The 23,024-nt window shown below is 29.7% G+C and overlaps 1 protein-coding gene across 2 annotated transcripts in view; it reads right to left on the reverse strand.

Moving 5' to 3' along the window:
* Positions 1 to 2,299: 2,299 nt before the first annotated feature.
* LOC101888520 (low-density lipoprotein receptor) overlaps positions 2,300 to 23,024 on the reverse strand; it is a 473,897-nt gene continuing 453,172 nt past the window's right edge. For both annotated transcript variants that reach the window (XM_059123371.1, XM_059123370.1), the window contains 3 exons: positions 19,368 to 19,504; positions 18,808 to 18,957; positions 2,300 to 6,941 (listed from right to left, as the gene is read on the reverse strand). In XM_059123371.1, coding sequence (XP_058979354.1) covers positions 6,900 to 6,941; positions 18,808 to 18,957; positions 19,368 to 19,504 — 329 coding nt within the window. In that variant the 3' untranslated portion in view covers positions 2,300 to 6,899. The remainder of the gene's footprint in view (positions 6,942 to 18,807; positions 18,958 to 19,367; positions 19,505 to 23,024) is intronic.

Raw genomic sequence — 23,024 nt, forward strand, 5'->3', positions numbered from 1 at the left:
TAAACAGAAAACTGTTTAAAGATGAAACTAAATGGAATCAGCGTAAAAATAAGCAATATAAATAAAAATATAATAATTAAAGTGGCGCCCAAGCAAGATTATTTTTCGAAAGGAAAACTGAATTAAGTTTTAACTAAAACAGAATCTATTATATGATGAAAAATGGAAGATTATGAAAATAGGAAAAAAAAACAGAAATTAAAAGTGGCGCCCAAGCATGATTATGGCTCATAAAGGTAACTTTCTTACGGTCACAATTAAACCAGAATATTTTGAAAGATGAAAAAACAAGAATAATTTAGAAAAGTGGCGCCCAAGTAGGGAACGCGTTCAAAACGACATATTATGAAAATCTTTATAAAAGTAAATGTGGCGTCCAAGCATTTAAGTTTCAGAGGAATGGTTGAAAAAGGAATAATTTAAAAATTTTCAAAAAAAAAGTAAAGTGGCGCCGAAATGGGAATATGAGGAAAATTGGCACAAACTGTGTGATTGGATGTGATAAGTATCAATTACTTCTCAATTTAACAAGAATTTAAAATAAAATAATTTTTAATTGTATTTTTTATATTTTTAATTATTTTTGTATTTTGACATCATTTTTTTTTTTGAACTGACCCAAGTGGAATTTTTATAATTTTTTTAAATTGTTATTTGTAGAACTCAAATAATTTTTAAAATTTTCAAAAAAAGTGGCGCCCAAATGGGAATATTAAGAAAATTTGCACAAAATTTGATGTGATAAGCGTTAAATAGTTCTCGATTATACAAGTCTATTAAATTAAAAAAAAATATATTTTTTAATTTTATTCTTTTATTTTTATCCTTTTTTGAAAAATGTTTGCTTTGTTGACTTTAATTTTTCTGGAAGCGCAATTTTTATAATTTTTTTGAAAATAATTTTTTGTAGTTCCCAACCTAAGTAGAAATCAAATAACGGAAATTTTTTAAGGTAAAAATATCCAAGCGTGGAAATGAAAAATTTTAACAAGAAAAAGTGGCGCCCAAGCTTTTAATTTTCGGGGGGAAAGGTTCAATAAGGAATATTATGAACATCTTGACATTGATTCTTCTGAACTGACCAAAGTGAAATTTGATTTTATTTTTTTAAATGCTTTTTTTTTAGTTCCGAATATAAGTGGAACTCAAATAACGACGATCTTTTAAAGTAAAAATATCCAAGAGTAGGATATTTGGCGTCCAAACAGCGAAAATGATTTCAAAGGATTGTTGTGAATTTTTTCACAAATGTAAAAGTGGCGCCCAAGCATAAAGGTTAACAAAAACGTATTTCGAATTTCCAAAAAAGTAAAATTGAGTCCAAATAGGGTAAAGGTTCAAATGGGAATATTACGACAATTTTCACAAAATTTGGTGTCAGGAGTTTTACATTTGGCGCCCAAACAGGGGAAAGGTTCAAAAAGGAATATTACGAAAATGTTCCGATAAAAAAAGAAAAAATTGGCTCCCCAAAATTTGAACATTTGAGCTACATCCAAATCTCAATCGATCCCGATAACATTTGGCAAGTGTATTTCAGAGCTGTATTTGATATATTTTCCCAAATAAAGTTGTTATGGAGCGCATACTACGGCTGTGGGCCACAAAATTAACAAATATGATTAACAATATATCATTTTGTTAGTCATGTGTAAATTATTTTTTTTGCAGAATTTATTGTAACATATGCCTAGGCGCTCTTTGACAATTTTTAAACTTATATGAAATGCAATACTATACCATAAAACCGAATATCGACTCATACACTACTTCAAAGAGTGTTTTAAATTTAAGGAAATTGTAAGGAGCGCCCAAAAATATGCTCCAAAAATCCTAAACATGTATTTCACCAACAATATGTATATGAGTTTTACCATACTTACCTTTTGTGACTTATTTTAGTTTTCAGTAAAAAATACGATTCGATTTTTTTTCTTCATCATTTAATTACTTTATTTTCATTATTTTTTATTTCACAAAAAAAAAAACATTATAATTATTTTACGTTACTGAGCATTCTGTTTTTTTTTTCATTACCATTTACTTTACTGTTTTTTTGTTGTTGTTGTTATAATTTATATTAAATCCATTTTTTAGGTTACTTCTTAATGTTCCATTTTGTTTTTGTTTAGTTTAGTGTTTTGTTACTTCTTGACTAAATTAATATATATTTAACCTTCATTTCATGTTTTTGTTTAGTTATTATTTATAAGTATTTATATGTATATTTATACCATAAACTTATTTCATAAAACTTTACAATTTCATTAAAAATTATTTTTAAGAGTTGTTGTTACTGTTTATTATTGTTTTTTTTTTTTTGTTTTTATAAATTGAGTTTTTGTTTAAAAAATTTTACAATTTCACATTTAATACAAAGTTGGGGGGTTGGGATATTTTTTTTAGTTAAATTGGTGAGTTTTTAAATTTTTGTCTAGTTTTTTTTTAGTTTTATAAAATGTATATCTATTGGTTTTTTTTTCATTGTTAATTTAATTACAAGTTGTGTTTTGTTATTTGAAATTTATATTGTTTTTAATTTGGGGTTTTATTTTAATGTGTGGTAATCAAATGAAATAGAAAAAAAATATGGATTTTTAAAATTGTTTTTTTTTTTTAATTGAAATGAACAAAGAAGAGTAGATTTTTTAAATCAGATTGAAAAGCCAAAAAAAAAAAAACGATTTTTGTTTAAATTAAAAATAACGAAAAAAATAAAATTTTTAATTGTGTTTAACACAACAAAAGGATGGATTGTTTTCTTATGATTTTTTATAACACCAAAAAAATATTTATAATTTTTTTTTAAAATAGTTTATTTTTTCGTAATTCACTGTGCAACAAATTATTAATTCTATGGACCAACATAGGTGGATATGAAATAGGGACGAAAAAAACTTTTTCCTGGGCAACCAAATCGGTGGTGACCCTTTCTGTGGGATATCTGGTGCCCAAAAAGGCAAACGGCTCAAAGAGGCTTATTATGAAAATAAGTAAAAAATTAAAATTGGCCCCAACATGATAATGGCTGTGAAAGAACTTTTAATTTGGACTCAATTAAACAGAAAACTGCTTAAAGATGAATTAAATGGAATCAGCGTAAAAATAAGCAATATAAATAAAAATATAATAATTAAAGTGGCGCCCAAGCAAGATTATTCTTCGAAAGGAAAACTGAATTAAGTTTGAACTAAAACAGAATCTATCATATTATGAAAAAATGGAAGTTTATAAAAATAGGAAAAAAAACAATAATTAAAAGTGGCGCCCAAGCATGATTATGGCTCATAAAGGTAACTTTATTTCGGTCACAATTAAACCAGAATATTTTAAAAGATGAAAAAACAAGAATAATTTAGAAAAGTGGCGCCCAAGTAGGGAACGCGTTCAAAACGACATATTATGAAAATCTTTATAAAAGTAAAAGTGGCGTCCAAGCATTAAAGGTTCAGAGGAAAGGTTGAAAAAGGAATAATTTAAAAATTTTCAAAAAAAGTAAAGTGGCGCCGAAATGGGAATATGAGGAAAATTGGCACAAATTGTGTCATTGGATGTGATAAGTATCAATTACTTCTCAATTTATTTTTTATTTTTTATATTTTTAATTATTTTTGTATTTTGACATCATTTTTTTTTGAACTGACCCAAGTGGAATTTTTATAATTTTTTTTTAAATTTTTATTTGTAGAACTCAAATAAAATTTTTCAAAAAAAGTGGCGCCCAAATGGGAATATTAAGAAAATTTGCACAAAATTTGATGTGATAAGCGTTAAATAGTTCTCGATTATACAAATCTATTAAAAAAATAATTTTAAATTGTATTCATTTATTTTTATCCTTTTTTGGAATATTTTTGCTTCGTTGGCTTTAATTTTTTGGACCTAAGAGGAATTTTTATAATTTTTTTTGAAAATAAGTAGAAATCAAATAATGGCAATTTTTTAAGGTAAAAATATCCAAGCGTGGGATATTTGGCGTCCAAACAGGGAAACTGCTCAAAAGATTGTTATGAAAAATTTTAACAAGAAAAAGTGGCGCCCAAGCTTTTAATTTTCGGGGGGAAAGGTTCAATAAGGAATATTATGAACATCTTAAAATTGATTCTATTGAACTGACCCAAGTGAAATTTTATTTTATTTTTTTAAATTCTTTTTTTTTAAGTTCCGAATCTAAGTGGAACTCAAATAACTGAGACTTTTTTTTTAATTTAAAAATATCCAAGAGTAGGATATTTGGCGTCCAAACAGCGAAAATGATTTCTAAGGATTGTTGTGAATTTTTTCCCAAATGTAAAAGTGGCGCCCAAGCATAAAGGTTAACAGAAAAAGGAACAAAAACATATTTCGAATTTCCAAAAAAGTAAAATGGAGTTCAAACAGGATAAAGGTTCAAATGGGAATATTACGACAATTTTCACAAAATTTGGTGTCAGGAGTTTTACATTTGGCGCCCAAACAGGGGAAAGGTTCAAAAAGGAATATTACGAAAATGTTCCGATAAAGAAAGAAAAAAATTGGCTCCCCAAAATTTGAACATTTGAGCTACATCCAAATCTCAACCGATCCCAATAACAACATTTGGCAAAGGTATTTCTGAGCTGTATTTGATATATTTTCCCAAATAAAGTTGTTATGGAGCGCATATTACGGCTGTGGGGCACAAAATTAACAATTATGATTAACAATATATGTGGTAGCTATAGCTATATCTGAACTGATTTTCGCCAAATTCAACATAATTCCTTTTAAACTCAATTTATCCAGAATTTTCAAAAAAAGTGAAGTGAAGTGAGCCCAAATAGAGATATGAACAACGTTTGAGCTACATCTATATCTGAACCGATCTCGATAACATTTGGCAAAGGCATTTCTGAGCTGTATTTGATATATTTTCCTAAATATAGTTGTTATGGAGCGCATACTGCGGCTGTGAGGCACAACATTAACAAATCGGATAAAAAATATGTGTGAGAGCTATATCTGAACCAATTTTCACCAAATTTTACATTTGGTGCTCAATAGAAGACAAATCGGACGAAGCTATATGTATATGCCAAACAAATGATTTGTGCAAAATTTCATTTCGATCAGGCAATAAATGCGATCTTTACATTGTTGATGGCGCCCAAGCAGGAAAAAAATTACAAAAATAGAAGTAAATGGGTCTCAATTAAACCAGAATCCACATGCAGATTGAGAAAAATTACATTAAATGTGCTGGAAATCGAATTGGGATGTGTGCTGGATTTTAAAAATTTCTGATAAAGGGTTGAACAAAAACCCAAAAAATTTTTAAAAATTAATTTTGATTTTTTTTTTAATAAATTACAGTTTTTTTTGGAATTTAAATATATATGTTTTTTTTCTAACCAAAAATATTTGAATCCAGACATAGGACATTTGGCGCCCAATCATCCATAATCTAATTTTCAAAAAGTACTAATATTCTGTAGGATTTCGAAACAAAAAAATTTAAAAAAAAATCAAAATTGCATCATAAAATCCGATTACACTTCGACCACAGAAGATTTTGAAAAATTCATTTCCATAACTCGCCTAAAAAAATTCCCAACTATAGTGACCCTATATGGCCCCTTCAAATTCGTTTCAATTTGGATTACTGGAGGTTTTGAGAAATTTCTTTTCATCTCGCCTCAAAAATTTCCATTTTTTTGGGGTCCATAAAAAATTCTTTTGCTGCACAGTGATTGGCAAAAAACCAAAAAATTTTTTTTCATAATTTTTTTTTTTTTTTAATTTTCATTTTTCATTTATTTATATACAACTGTGTTTTAATACATATTATCCTTGTTTGAATTACTCAACTCCGTTATTTTTTATTATGTGGGGAAAAATGAAGGTTATTTGCTTTAAAAATTTTCCTAAAAAAACTGAAATCCAACAAAGAGTTGGACTTTTTTTGCTATGTTAAATTTTTTTAAATCGAAAAAAAACATGGCAGGACTTGCATTTCTTTATTGGTTGCTGTTTTTCCGTTTTTCCGTTTTTAACTATTTAATATTGAAATAAATGTAAACATGAGTGTTTAAGTGCTTCTATGTGTGTGGTTGTGTATTATTGGTTTGTTTGTTTCCATGTGTGTTTGTGTGGGTGTTCAAGCATTTGTGGCCTGAGGGTATATGGAGCTTTTTGAGTGGTTTCCCCTCTTTTCTTTATATATTTTATATATATGCGACTTGACCACATCAAGTTGGTTATATGGTTTTGTGGTTCAATGTTTTGAGAGAGAGAGGGGGGAGGGGCGGAAGGTGTGTTCCATTTTCTTAAACATTTGCCGTTTGTTTTGTTTCTGTGTGTTCTTCTTCAAAGGACTTGAGTTGACTGTTGTACGAGTTGTTTATTATCCGTCTGAATCCTTGTTGGAGGGGGGAGGACAAAAAGTCTTTTTGAAAGTGGCCAAAACATGTGCAGGTTTAGTTGTGATGGTAGTGTTGTTTGTTGTTGTCTGAGAGGGGAACTGTATTTGGGTTGTTTGTTTGTTTGATGTTCTTGTATAAGGTTTAGCATGTTTGATGTTGTAGCTGTAGTGGTGGTGGTTGTTGGTGTAATATTTCCCTTCAATTAATTTCCTAAAATACAAAAAAAGAATATTCCAAAAATGTTTTTTTAAATATCCTCTTTTTTAAAATGTTTTTCTTTTTTTGAGAAGACTTTTAGCCTTCTGTTGTTAAAGTTTTTTGTTTATGTCTTTTGCTTATTTTTTTTTTTGGATAAAACTATTAAGTCTTTTGTTGTTGTTGGTTTCCATGAATTATATGATCTTTAGTAAATTGCCAGACTTGAAAAGTATTGATGTTGTTGTTTTTTTTTTTCAAATGAGTCTGAATTTGTTGTTATGATCTTTTTTTGGTATGCAAAACCCTTTGGCACACTCTGGCTTAAACACATTCAGTGCCCTGCTCGTTGAGAGGTTCTTTGGACTGTAAAGGGAGAGAGAGAGAGAGAGAAAAAAGAAAAATTTCTCATTAGTATTTCATTGACAAATTTGTGAAGAGAAAAATAAAACAATAAAATATTATTGAAATATGACTAATTTAAATTAAATAATTTAAAATTATACAAATTAAATTTAAAATTATATTAAATTAAATAAATTAAATTATAAATAAATTATATAAAATAAATAAATTATTTTAAAAATAAAGTAAAATTATATTAAAAAAAATAGGAAATGACTTAAAATTATTTAAATTGAAACTAAATTGTTCATAATCTTAACAGAACGATTAAATTAAAGTGTCACAAAAAATTGAAACAAGTAAAAAAGCAGCTAAGTTCGGTCCGGCCAAACTTTTAATATCCTCAACCATTTGGAAGGAATTTGAAAATTTAAAAAAAAAAAATCGAAAACTACCACTTAAATGAAACCCGTTATATGGGGGCTATACGAAGACGTGGACGTGTATCTATTACGAACTTAAAATACGAAATTTGCTACAATTACGAATTATATTAAATTAAAAGTAAAATAAAATTTAATTTAGTAAAAATATAATAACTTAAAATTAATTAAAATAAAAAAAATAAATTAATAATAAATTGTTAAAAATCTTAACAAAACAATTAAATTAAAATGCCTCAGAAAAATTGAAAAAAAAAAAAAAACACAAAACACTGGGCGCCATTTTTATGCTCTACGCCACCCTGTAGTACAGAGAGGTACAAATACGTAAAGAATTGATTGAAATCGATCCAGAGTTGGATATACCTCCCATATATTAGGCAAAAAGTTTACGTTTTTTGGTCTTTCGATTCCTGAAATACAAATCTTAAAAAAATTCTTGCTTTTTTTGGCCGTCGACATAAAAATATTTAGAAAAGAAAGGTTTGTTGGCCTTTTGGTCATTAAAAAAAGTTGAATGTCCTTGAAAAATATTTATAAAGAAGGTTGGGAAAGATGCACGTTTACCTTGCAATAACTTGAAGCAGATGTTTTTATCATAAAATAAAAATAGAAATGTGGACTTATATTGATATATTTTTTTGTATATAGAGCTTCTAGGGGACTGTTTCAAAAAGTTCACCGATATGACTGATCTTCTGTCCCAATGATTCTGGATATAATCCAAAGATTTTTTATCAAATCACAGGGCTCTAAACTAAATATTGGGAAACATATCTCAATGTATGGAACTCATAAAAAGCGAAATTAACATCCAATCTAATTCAGATTTGACACATCTCTATATTTCTATCAACACATGACCTGGTATAAAGTTGGTAGAGATCGAGCCATTCCTTTTGGTACCTCCCCCACAAAAAGTCGAATTTTTCCACAAAAAAAGTTTACTGCACAGAAAGAAAAGGGATATTGCAATTTTCCTCAATCTTTGTAATTCTTAATATTTGCATCAGTTCCAGGTCAGGTGCGAAAATGAACAATATCGTTTCACTCCAACAAGTACCTCCCATTTCGAATAATTATATCTCTTATAAAATGTGAAATATGAGGCCGATTGTCTTCAAATTACACACATAACAGTATTTTTATTAACCCAAGGTCTGGTATGAAAATGGAATTTATCGGTCCACTCCTTCTGGCATCTCCCTCACAAAAGGTCAACATTTTGAATATCCATTAAGCTCATAAAACGCGAAATTAACATCCGACTCCATTAAGACTTGGCACATAGATTTCGGACAATTCCTTCTAGTACCTCCCCCACAAAGGGTCAAAGTTTTGAATAACCAAAACGATTATAAAATCCGAAATAAGCATCCGGTTCTCTTCATATTACACACATCACAATATTTTGACTAACCCAAAGTTTGGTGTGAAGATGGAATATATCGGTCCATTCCTTCTGGTACTTCCCCCACAGAGGGTCAAAATATTGATTAACCATGACTCTCATAAAACGCGAAATTACAATCCGATTCCATTTAGACTTGGTACATCTCAATATTTCCATCAACACAAGATCTGTTATGAAGATGGTAGAGATCGGACCATTTCTTCTGGTACCTCCCCCAAAAAATATCGTAATTTTCAAAGAAAATATTTTACTGCAGAGAGAGAGAGAGAAAGGATAATCCGATTATGCTCTAACTTTGCAAATCATAATATTTATATCAGTTGTAGGTCAGGTGCGAAAACGGACAAAATCGGTCCACTCCATCAAGTACCTACCCCACAAAGGATCAACATCCGGTTGTCTTCAAATTTCGCACATACAAACATTTTTACTAACACAAGATCTGCTGTGAAAATGGGATACATCGGCGCACTCTTTCTGGTACTTCCCCACGAAGGGTTAACATTTTTGAAAAACGAAACGATCATAAAACGCGACATAAGCTTCGAACTCCAACAAAATCTCTTGTGCACATGATAGATATCTGCCAACCCATTCCGGTACTTCAACCATAAAATGTAACAATTTCCAGTACCTATATCTGTAAAACAATTCTCTTAGCCAGAAATCTGATATGAATATGTAATTAATCGGAATTTATGATATAAAATTTGAATCGCATTGCTTTAAATAGAATTTGAATCGAATCCCTTTAAATATTTTTATATGCAATAGACGAAGTGGAATATTTCGCTCCGCTATAGCTGGTACCTCACGCATATTTTCACATTTTCCGAAAAATGGCACACATCTCATAAAAAAGTATAGGAAGTAGACGATATAGTCCAAATGTGGCACGTTGTAATATTTATATCGGACTTAGGTCAGATATGAATTGAATAATATTGGCCAACTGCTTCGGAACCTCCCCCATAAATGGGTTAACAGTTAGAATAATCATAACTCATAACAGATAATATTTAACTTGTTTTTTTTTTATATATAAAATAGAAATGGAGATTTGTTTTCTTTGGCGACTTATGGTAAAATTTGATGAGGAATATTTTTTCCTTCGACATTATCCTTCTAAAATGAAGCTTTATTTGAGATTTTTGCATAAACTCCCACAAAGTGCGGATTTAACCTTAAAATGTGTTTTTAGTAAATACGAATTAATGGTATTAAGGTTAGATTTAGATTCTTGACGAATTCTATGACCCATAGAGGAATTTTATGACAATTCCTGTTTTGGAATATTTTGACTTGCTACGATCCCGTTTAAAGGGAGTTTTGAGTCATATTTTCGAAAAAGAACCAAAATCACCCTTTGTGTGACTTGCTTAAAATCAAGATATTCCTCGTAATTTTATCTGGAATATTGCCGAAGACATTATATACTTAAAATGCACGGATTTCGAGGAATCTTAATACGAAATTTCCCAAAAGGGGAAAACTTGCCCCCTCTCTTTCGGTTGAGAAAATATATTTTTCCAAGTTCGTGCTTTGAATGGCCCTTGATTCATTTAGAAATTCACACTTATTTTATCTGTTGGTCCATTAAAATGATATCCAAAAATTGTTCAAAATTATATTCTCTCCTATATTTTATTTATTTTGTAATTTTATTCAAAATTACATTTTAACTAAACAAAATTTGGCTAATGAAATTTATTTATTTATAAACTCTGGCATTTGAGTGGTTTACTTTTCAAACACACACACACAGATATGGGTGCGTGTGAATGTTTTTCGGCCTAGTAGCATTTCAATTTAAGCCTATTTTTGGGTTGTAATTAATTTATATATTATTATTAGTGGGACACTAGACAATGTTTTTATGACAACACCAACAACAACAACAATGTGTAAACTGAATGTGGTTAGGCAAATATTTAATTTCAACCACTTTGTATGGCATTTTATTATAAATTATTTTTTGGGGTTGCACAAACAACAACCACAGTTAATTAAATAATGACAAAGCAAAGTGATAAAATAACAAATGCACACACACGCACACACAGTTACACACGTTGATGATATAAATATTATTTATTTTGGAAAAAAAGAAGGGAGCTGACATATTTCTGGTTTCTCTTAGGAATTTTTGGTGAAAGTTAAAAGTAAAAATTCAATATTTTCGTTTAAAACATTTTTGTGTTTAACAACAATTTGCCATTTTTTTTCTGGTTAAACAATGCTGAAGGAAATGCACAAATTTATTCTCTTGGAAAATTCAATAAAGTTTTATGCAAACAAAAGCCAACACACATATATTTTTATTAATTACAGCAGGCAATATCAATAATTGAATATATTCAACCCCTGGGGGGGAGATTGAGGTGGAGTACCTCCCTGTGAATGGTCACTCACAATTAACCCACCCAGGACCCAGTAGATAAATTAACATTTTAAATAAATCCCCTCTCTCCACGTGATGATGACACATAACACTCATCATAATGGTTTTATGTGATGAACCGAAAAAAAAAACAATAACAACAACTTCAAAAGCCCCATTGAAACAAAAAAACACCAAAAAGCATTACAAGAGAATAAAAATAAAATGTACGGCAAATAAAGGCTAAATGTAAATACCACAAAATGAAATATTAAATATTGTATCAATATATATTTTTCATTTAATAACACAATAATAAAACTTGCATATTTGCGCTGGAAATGAAAATGAATTAATAAAAGAGAAAACAGCGAGAGAAAGGGAGAGAGAGAAAGAGAGCGAGCGAGCAAACAGGAAGCAACTGAAATGTTAACTATGGCAATAATTTAAATGAAAAAAAATGAAATTAAATAACATAGAAAACATAAAGAGAAATGAAAACAGAATTTAAATGGAAAGCAATAATAATGCAAAGAATAAATGTTAAATGTTTAAATAACACAAAAAAGTAACAAATGCCGCAACAATGGAAGATACTTTGATTTTTGAAGGACCCTCTAAATGTGGATTTTTTAAGGATATTTATTCAAGGATTTTTCATAGGAAATATCTTTTAAGGGCCAAATGAGCGTGAATTTTTTAAAGAATTTTTTTTCAAGGACCAAAAAAAACGTGGAATTTTTTAAAGAATATTCTTCAAGGACCAAATAAACGTGGATTTTTTTTAAAGAATATTTTTTCAAGGACCAAAGAAACGTGGATTTTTAAAGAATATTTTTTCAAGGACCAAATAAACGTGGATTTTTTAAAGAATATTTTTTTAAGGGCCAAATAAACGTGGATTTTTTAAAGAATATTTTTTCAAGGACCAAACAAACGTAGATTTTTTAAAGAATATTTTTTTCAAGGACCAAATAAACGGCGATTTTTTGAAGAATATTTTTTCAAATAAACGTGGATTTTTTAAGGAATATTTTTTTTAATATTTTTATATTTTTTAATATTTTTTAAAGATTATTTTTTCAACCACCAAATAAACGTGGCTTTTTTTAAAGAATATTTTTTCAACGACCAAATAAACGTGGATTTCTAAAAGAATATTTTTTTCAAGGACCAAATAAAGGTGGATTTTTAAAGAATATTTTTTTCAAGGTCCAAATAAACGTGGATTTTTTAAAGAATATTTTTTTAAGGACCAAATAAACGGCGATTTTTTGAAGAATATTTTTTCAAATAAACGTGGATTTTTTAAGGAATATTTTTTTCAAGGACCAAATAAACGACGATTTTTTAAAGAATATTTTTTTCAAGGACCAAAAAGGTGGATTTTTTAAAGAATATTTTTTTTTGAGGACAAACAAAAGTGGATATTTTAAAGAATATTTTTTGAGAACCAACAAAACGTGGATTTTTTAAAAAAACATTGTTTCAAAGATCAACAAAACGAGGATTTAAAAAAAAAAAAAACATTTTTTCAAGGACCAAATAAACGTGGATTTTTTCATAGAATCACTTTCTGACTTTCTTTCCGATTGAGATGAAATTTTGCAAACAATACTTGTTTGGCCCAAGGACGAATCGAATCAAATTAAGATATAGCTCCCATATATCTTCCACCGATTTTTGGGTTAATTGTGCACCAAAAGGTCAATATCAGTCAATATGACCTGAATTATGGCACATCCGACCGAATTCGGTCTAGAAGCAGACACAGCAAATTTGGAGACATAGCTATAACTCCCTTATATACGTTTCATCCGATCTATTATTTAAGTCCCTCACATTCGTAATATGCATTCGACACCAATGGTATTTGGTACCAGCTATCTTATAATGCTCGGAAATACCTTTGCCAAATTTTATCGAGATCGGTTCAGATTAGGATATAGCTCCCATATAAATCCTTAATGCGACTTCAGTTTTGTTGTACAAATAATGGCTAACATCAGCCAAAATGGATTGTATTTTGGGACGTACATTTCCTTTTTGTGCAACTCGGCTCCGATATATATTTTTAATATAATCCTTCTCCGTGTGATATCATGCACTCTATAGCATACTATATCTGATCTAAAGCCAAATGTTGATAGGTGGTAGGATCTACTTGAAATAATTATTTTGCTACGGAAGCTCTACTAAATATACACAATGGTGCAGGGTGTCATATAGTCGGCCACGCCCGACTTTTGACTTTTCCTTACTGGTTTTTAGAATATTTGAGACCCGTGAATATTGGTACAAAGATAAAACTAATTATAAAGCACCAAAGTGATTTTGACATAAAATTGTTAAAGACGTCTTAGAAAAATAAATTTTGATGAAATTTAAAGGTTATTCTTTAAGTATTGTTAAGGGTTTTTTTTAACAAATTTTCAACATCTTAAATGTTTTATCTTTAAATGTTTTCTTAGTTGTTTTTTTTTCTATTTTATGAAAGTCTAAGAATTAGAAAACAATATTTTAGTTAAAGATTTCTTTTCAGTGGATAATATGAAGAAATCGAACGGATTTCTATAATAATGGTTCTAGAAAGGAGAAAAAATTGCCGAAATTCAAAGGATAGTGTTTTTAGATCTTCAGGAGTTGTTTCACATATTTGAAGGAATTTAAAGAACATTTCTTAAGGATGTTATGAAAATTGTGGATAAAAATTTAAATTTTTGGAAATATTTTTCAAGGACCATTCAATGATCGCTCAGATTTTAAAAATAAATTTAAGAACCCATATGGAACCCAAGGGATGCTTTTTAATATGACACCTTATATCTATTTTTTTCAATTTTTTCAATATTCAATGTTGCCAGTATTTTTTATTTATTTTCAAATAGCCATAATGTCGCCCAGTGTTTTTATTTATTTTATTTTAATACTTTTTTTTATTAAAATTATCCTTTATTTATTTAAACTTACCATTGAATGTGTTTAGCATTTCAATCCATTTGACTTTTCCATGTGACCGTGTATGGGTGGGTGTGTGTGCGTTCGTTCGTTCGTTGGTATGTGTTAATCATATAAATTTTCATTATTATGCTCAATTGAATTCACGATCAGACATTGAACAAGGAAATTCAATAATAAAAACAAATGCGAAAATTGCTTAATTAAACGCACACACACGCACACCCTCATAACGGTTGTTGTTGTTGTTTTTTGAATGGATAGCAAAGCAAAAATGGAAAAGTATTGTAAAACATATTTTCTTCATTATTAATTTTTTCGGTGTCAGTGTGTGAGCCAAAGGAATTTCAGGAAATAATTGAAGTTTTGAAGGATTTTGAGATGTGGTTTTGTGTGGGAAATTAAGAATTTTGGGAAGGAAAATTGATGTAAGGCAATAGGCATTTTTCATGTAAATTTTTCTAAATAAAATTTGGTATGCTTTATTGAAATTAAAATTTTATAATAAAATTTAATTTAGAAATTAAAATTTATGTTATTTTCTTAAAGCATTTAAAGGATTTTTTAATTGGCAAATTCCTACTCAGGCGTATGAGTATTATTCATACCAGAGTATGAGTAACATTCTCAAATTAATTGCTCATACGCCCCAAATCTTGATTCAAATTTTCCTATCGCTTTTACATATTTCAAATAGCAATCAATTGATATTTAAATATTTCTACAAACCAAAATTCACTTTCCCCACACCTGCACATCAATTTTCCTCCCCTCACCTCATATTTGGGTATAATTTTGCGAAAATTTTTCAATTAAAAATCAAAATTTAAGCCGATTATTTTGATATCAATGCCTGCCATTTGTTTGGAAATTAGAATGAAATCTTATAAATCACATTTTAATTTGGTGGAAAATATTAAAATTTTTGGGAAGGTTGTTTAAAATTGTGCTTTAAATTGTTTCATAAATTAAAGATATATTATTTATTTGTATATATGTATATGTGTGATATTTTCTTTAAGGAACCTTATGTCTGTATTTTCGTTTTTTTTTCTGTTCTTTTTTGTATCGGTGTTATATCGGATAATACTATTATCTAACTTAATTTAGACTTAGGTTTGTAATAATTAACTTTACTTAGAATTAATTTTTAAATTTTCTACGTATATATTTATATATTATTTTGGTGATTTGTGGAATATGGCAGGGTTATGGGTAGGGGGTTTTTTAGGTTATTTTTGTTCTTTGGCCTCTTAAGAATTTTGTTTAATGACTACAATTATTTTAATACTGTTATCGGTGTCTTTGTTTTTCATATTTAGTTTTTTTTTTAATACAACTACATACGTATTTACTGTAGGTGGACAAACATTTGGGATAAAAAATTGAAAAAACGATTTTGAAAGTACCATTAACAAGGTATAATAATTTTAGAAAAATGCCAGCTCATAGTATTCAGAGAATCAATATTGAAAACATCTAATAAAATCTAATTTTTCAATCTGCAAAAATGGGAAATGCAACTTCACATAAGAATTTCATACCAAGCTAATATGTGTAGCCTCCTCGACCCTCTTAGGTACCCCTAAATTTTAGATCAGAAATGTATTTTTTCTTCCATTCAGAGTTTTTTCTCTCTCTCTCTCTCAAAAAAAAAAACCCATTTATTATCCGATTGAGAGTACATTTTCCAAACAATATTTGTTTGGTCCAAGGACGAATCCTATTGAAATTGGACTCCTTTCAGGAGGTCTATAGAAACCCCCTTTCAGGTGGTTTGTTACTACTGGAAATTTTATGGAGATCGGTTTAGATTATGATATTACTCCCATATATATCTTTATCCGATATCAGGTTTTTTTGTGCACCAAATGGCTAATATCAGTCCAAATGACCTGAATTTTGTCACATCCGACCGAATTTAGTCTAGAAGCAAGTACATCAAATTTGGAGACAATCGGTTCAGATAAAGCTATAACTCCAATGCATATGTTTTATCCGATTTCGTGTTTTAAGTCCCTCACATGCATAATATGCACTCCAGGAGAATAATATTAAGTGCCGGAGATCAGATACTATCCGAAAACACCTCAACAAAATGTTATCGAGATCGGCTCAGGTTTGAATATAGCTCGCCGATATATATCATTATCCGATATCAGGTGTATTAGCCCAAATGAACTGAATCTTGGAAATTCCGACGGAATTCATCCTAGAAACATGTACTTCAAATTTGGTAAAAATCGGTTCAGATATAGCTATATCTCCCATATATATGTTTCATCCGATTTGTTCTCTCATATGCGTAACATGCACTCCACAACAATGATATTTGGTGCCAGACATCAGATACTACTCGAAAATACCTCAGCAAAATTTTATCGAGATCGGCTCAGATTTGAATAAAGCCCTATATATGGGAGATATATCCAAATATGAGACGATTTTTATCCGATATGAGGTTTTTAATGCACCAAGTGACTAATATCAGCGTGATATCCACTCCACAGCGAAGATACTTCATACCAAACATCAGATATAGCTCGAAAATATCTCTGCCAAATTTTATCGAGATCGGTTCAGATTTTTATATATCTTCGATATACATTCGATTGGTGTAGGGTATCATATAGTGGGCCCCGACCGACTTTTGACCTTTCCTTACTGGTTTTTTTTTTACTGAATTTTTTTATATGGTCGTGAAAGTCTTACGAATAGAGACGTATACTTAACGTACAGTAGACGTAAGTCATCCGCACACTGTTTCTCGTGCCAATTATTCGGAAGTTAAAATAGAAATACAATAATAATCTGAACAAGTATAAAAGCTGTAAGTTCGGCCGGAACGAACTTTTAATACCCTCCACCATTTGGTAAAAATTTGGCAATTTACAAAAAAAAAAAAAATAAATAAATAAATAAAATAAATAAATAAAATAAAATAAAATCCGTTAAAAATTCTGTTAAAATCTTAAAAATACCGAATGCCTATACGACGACGTGGACCTGCATAGGCAACTTTTGTCATAAGTTATTTCAATATTTAAATGCGAAACTTGAAGAAAAATCTGTTTATAATGTAGCTAAAATCATCAAAATACCGAATATAGGGGTACCGTTATATGGGGGCTATACGAAGACGTGGACACAGACAATTTTCTGGAATGGGATGAAGTATCCATTACGAACTTCACATGCGAAATTTGAAACAATTTCGGTAAATAATGTCGCTAAAATCATCAAAATACCGAATATCGGGAGGTGCCGTTATATGGGGGCTATACGAAGAAGTGAACCTACATGGCTCATTTAAGAACTTAACCTGCCTACTGGCAAAATATACATGTGTGCAAAATTTTAGCCTTCTATCTCAATTTGTTCGAAAGATAGCGTGATTACAACAGACAGACAGACGGACATGGCTAAATCGTCTTAGAATTTTACGCTGATCAAGAATATATATACTTTGTTGGGTCTGACATGAGTATTTCGAGGAGGTACAAACGGAATGACAAAATTAATATACCCTACATAGTATGGTGGAGGGTATAAAAACGAGTTGATTGGAATGAAAGGGATTGGAGGTTTCTGTTTTTGTTAAGTTTTACATTAAGAGGATATATTTTCAAATTTCTATATTGGTTTCCAATCAGAGATTATTATTATATAATAATAATAATAATAATAATAATAATAATAATAATAATAATAATAATAATAATAATAATAATAATAATAATAATAATAATAATAATAATAATAATAATAATAATAATAATAATAATAATAATAATAATAATAATAATAATAATAATAATAATAATAATAATAATAATAATAACTAAATAAATAAAAACCATCAAGAATAGATTTGTTTTGAATTTTATGATTTAGGAAAATTAGAGCTTCAAAAGGCTCCTGTAGGGACGTTTTTACATATATGTTTGTCCACCATAGTTTTTATTTTCTTAAACGACTAAAATAACTCCTTAGTTGCTTTTTCTTTGAACTGTGAAAAATCTATATAATACATAAATTATATATATATTATATATGTATATGACTTATAACTCTAGCTTAGGTAAGAAATTATCTTAAGATCAAATTGGATGTTTAAAAAAATCGGGTTAAACACTTATACAAAAACCCATTAGCCTGGGGGGGAAATAATTTATTTTAAAAAATATTTTTTTTTTTTCAAATTTTTCGAATATTTTTTTTTTTATTTTTGATAAAATGATATTAATTTGTATATATTTTTCATATTTTTCTTTAATACTGCGCAAACAGTCTTCTTTGTGAACAATGCAGCTAAATTTTGCGTGTGAATGGGTGAAAGAGAAAAGAAAAACAGAAAGAGAAATAAATAGAAATATATTTTTTTCACAATATGGTTTCGGCATTTATGGTCCAAAAAAAAATTACATTAGTTTTTTTTACGTATGGGGGAAAAATTGTTATCAAAAAATCGGTCTACTCTTACAGTGATAATATTTACATAAAATTTTACTAAATACTTTTTTTTTATATAAATTTATAGCTAATTTTTGTTAAATATTTATTACAAACTACAGTAGTTATCTGTTTTTTTGTTTTGTGTTTTTGTTTCTATAGCTTCTCGGTCTAAATAGAATTTTATGGTCTTATCTAGAATTTCATATAATTAAAATCATTTAAAATATACGGGCTTACCTCTTCATCGACCGTACTGGGGTACATGCGTACCGGCAGATTTTTCTCTAAACTGAAATGATCTTCGGTGGTTTTGCGATAGACAGGATTTTCGAAATTCATCGAATTGATGGAGCGTCTACTGCAGTAGCGATAGCCGGAGTAGAGGAGCTGAGGGGAAAATTTGGTAAAAAAATTATTGGTAAAAAAATTTAAATTCCTTTATTTAATTTTTTTTATATTTTTATTTAATTTAATTTATTTAATTTAATTTTATTTAGTTTTTTTATATTTTAATAAATTTATTACTAATTATTATTATTAAAAAATTATGAAATTATTAGTAAAATATTTCATTTCCTTTTTTTAATTTTTGTTTTTCAATATTTTATTCAGTTTTTTTTTTTGTTGTTGTGTATTAGTGAAAAATTTAAATTCCATTATTTATTTTTTTTTATATTTTCATAAAATTATTACTATTTATTATTAAAAAAATGATGAAATTATTAGTAAAAGATTTCAATCGATTTTTTAATTTTTGTTTTTTAATATTTTTCCAGTTTTTCTAGTGTTCTACTTACCACTCCCAAAACCAATGAGGTTCCCAGCAGACTTCCTATCACAATCAGGGCTATATAGCCCGAATCTGGTTGCGTTGTTGTTGATATGACACTGCCATCAGTGTTGTGGGTACCATTTCCGGTGGGATGTTTGGAAACTATTTTAATTGAGAATTACAAAAAAAGAAACAAATTAAATTAATTTATTTGGCCACAATATGTGTCAATTGGCTTTAAATAATTATACCACCACCAGCAAAAAGTGTTTACAAAACAAAATTATTAAAAAAAAAAATACAAACACAATTATTACAACTATTAAAATAAAAAAAAAAGTTCAACACAAACAAAAAATTGTTAATTAATCTGGTTTACAAAATTATGTACTATGGGTCGTATGATTATTAATAATTACAGCGTATGAGTAATTTCAATAGTGTATGTTAGGTATACGTCACAGTGTATGAACATATGATACTAATGAGAAGGCTAGATGGAGTTTTCTATTGGAAAACTTCAATTCAGACGGGTCTTCCAATAGAAATTCAGACTAGTAATTTGTATACCCTCACCCATATGGCTAGTTATACCCTCCTCCATATGGTTACAGAGGATCATTTAGAGGAGAGGTTAGAGGAAAAGATACGGCCAAAACGTCCCTCATCGAAATAATGGTTTTATACTCAGGTATCTTTGGACCAAATTCGTTTTAGGACATTTGGAGTCGATCTAGCGATGTGCGTCCGTCTGTCTGTCTGGTATATCTTAATATTTTCATTAAACTTAGATAGGATTTTAAGATGGACAATATCGGTCCACTCCTTCTGTTACCTCACCCACCAAAGATCGAACTTTTCAAAGAAAATATCTTACTGCACAGTAAGCGAAAAAATAATCCGATTTTGCCCCAACTTTGTTAATCCTAATATTTGTATCAGTGGTAGGTCAAGTACGAAAAGGTTCAAAATTTTGAATAATTATAAGTCTTATAAAATGTGACCCGAATGTCTGATTGTCTTCCAATTACACACATCTCATATCTTTTACTAACACAAGATCTGCTGTGAAGACGGGCGCCATTCCTCCTGGTGCCTCTCCCACAAAGGGTCAAAATTTTGAATATCTCATGGATATTATTAACTATCTCATGGAATGGCTTATAAAACGCGAGACTTGGCACAACTCAATATTTCTATCAACACAAATAGTAGGGTAAATATGGTGGAGATCGGTCCATTCCTTCTGGTACCTACCCCCAAAAAGGGTCAAAGTTTTGAATAACCGAAACGATTATAAATTCCGAAATAAACATCCGGTTCTCTTCATATTTCAAATATCACAATATTATAACTAACCCAAAGTATGGTGTGAAGATGGGATATATCGGTCCACTCTTTCTGGCACCTCCCCCACAAAAGTTTAAAATTTTAAATAACCAGGAAGCTCAAAAAGTGCGAAATTTACATCCGATTCCACTCAGACTTGACGCATCTCAATGATTCCATCAACAGAAGGTCTGTTGCGAAGATGATATATATCTGCGAACCCCTTCTTGTACCTCCCCCACAAAGGATCAGGGTCTGAAATAGCCATGAAGCTCGTAAAACGAAAAATAAGCATCTGATTCTCTTCTGATTAAACGCGATATTATCATTCGATTCCATTCAGACTTGGCTCATCTCACTGCTTCCGTCAACACAAGATCTGTTATAAAGATAGTCGAGATCGGACCATTCCTTCTGGAACCTCCCCCACAAAGGGTCAAAGTTTTGAATAACCAAAACGATTATAAAATCCGAAACAAGCATCTCATCTCCCTATTTTTCACACATCCCAGTACTTTTACTAACACAAGATCTGCTGTGCAGATGGGATATATGGGTCCACTTCTTCTGCTACCTCCCCCACAAAGGATCAACATTTTGAATAGCCATGAAGCTCATAAAACGCGAAATTAACATCCGATTCCACTCGGATTCGGCACGTCTCAATATTTCTATCAACACAAGAGCTACTATAAAAATGGAAGAGATCGGACCATTCCTGATGATCCCTTTCCCACAAATGGCCAAATTTTTTAATAACCAAAACGATTATTAAATCCGAAATAGGCATCCGGCTCTCTTCATATTTCACACATTCCATTATTTCTACTAAAAAACATCTGCTATGAAAATGGTATATATCGGTCCACTTCTTCTGACACCTTACCCACAAAGGGCGACAATTTTCAACATCCATGAAATTCATAAAACGCCAAATTAACATCCGATTGCATTCAAATTTGGTACATCTAAATATTTCCATCAGCACAAGATCTGTTATAAAGATGGTAGAGATCGGACCTTTCCTTCTGGTACCTCCCCCCAACAAGGGTGAACGACCAAAACCAAAACGTTTATAAAATCAAAAAATAAGTATCCGATTCTTTTCATATTTCACACATTCCATTATTTCTACTAACACAAGATCTGCTGTGAAGATGGGATATATCGGTCCATTTCCCCCACAAAGGGTCAAAATTTTAAATAGCCATAAAGCTCATAAAACGCCGAATTAACATTCGATTCCATTCAGACTCTACACATATCAATATTCCTATCAACACAAAATCTGTTATAAAGATGGTAGAGATCGGACCATTTCTTCTGGTACCTCAGCCACAAAGGATAACAATTTTCAATGCTTTTATCTGTTATAACATGCGAAACAAGTCAGCGATTCTTTACAACTTGCTATATCCATATATTTCTCTCAACGGGAGATATAATGTGAAAAAAAATGTGGAGGAGGTACCAGAAGGAGAGGACCGTCCCCCCACAATAGGTCAGAATTTTGATTAATTCGCATAAAATTGAAAATAAATGTTTGATTTTCTTTAAATTTGAACATCTTAATATTTTTCCAGTACTAGATAAAGTGGATTACTTCGGTCCACAATATCTGGTACCTCAGGCTCATTTCAATATTTTCCAAAAAATTATCACATATCTCATTTAAAGTTATGGAAGTATCCGATATAGTCCAAATCTGGCAGGTTGTAATATTTGTATAAGGCTTATGTCAGATATGAAATGGAGAATATTGACTCACTCCTTTGGAAGCCCACCCCCGTTAAGGTTCAATTGTTTGAATCAATCAATTACAAATCAAAATATATTTAAATAAGGGAACACATCTGTAGGCAAAACCGACTATTTTTTTTTCAGCAAGCTTCCAGCTTTTTCACCCATATTTTTTAAGAATTATTTTTTTCGTAGAATCATTAAAAAAATAACTTAGTGTTACCATAAAAATTCAGAACACTAAGTTATATTTTTTAAAAGGGGATTAAAAGGATAAAACGAGGGAAAGGGAAAATAGTATCCTTAATTTTTTTACCTTTACCCCACTCCAAAAATCTCATATATAATTTAAAGCAGGAAAATATTTACACGTATTCATTACATTTCATGAAATCAAGAGTCCTGAAACTATGAAAAAAGGACCACAATATAAAAAGTTGTAACTTAACTAATTATACGCCTTAAGGTTCCTGGCCCAAAAAGGAAACACAAAAATCCAAAAATTTTTGTACAAATTAAATACATTTATCTAAGCAAATAATGGCCTCAATATTGCTCTCATCTCTCCCAAAAACTTGGCCCAATTTCTTCAGTTTTTGTTGTTGCCATTTGA

This window comes from Musca domestica, unplaced genomic scaffold, assembly GCF_030504385.1.
Source record: "Musca domestica strain aabys unplaced genomic scaffold, Musca_domestica.polishedcontigs.V.1.1 24, whole genome shotgun sequence".
In the NCBI taxonomy this organism is placed as follows: Eukaryota; Metazoa; Arthropoda; class Insecta; order Diptera; family Muscidae; genus Musca; species Musca domestica.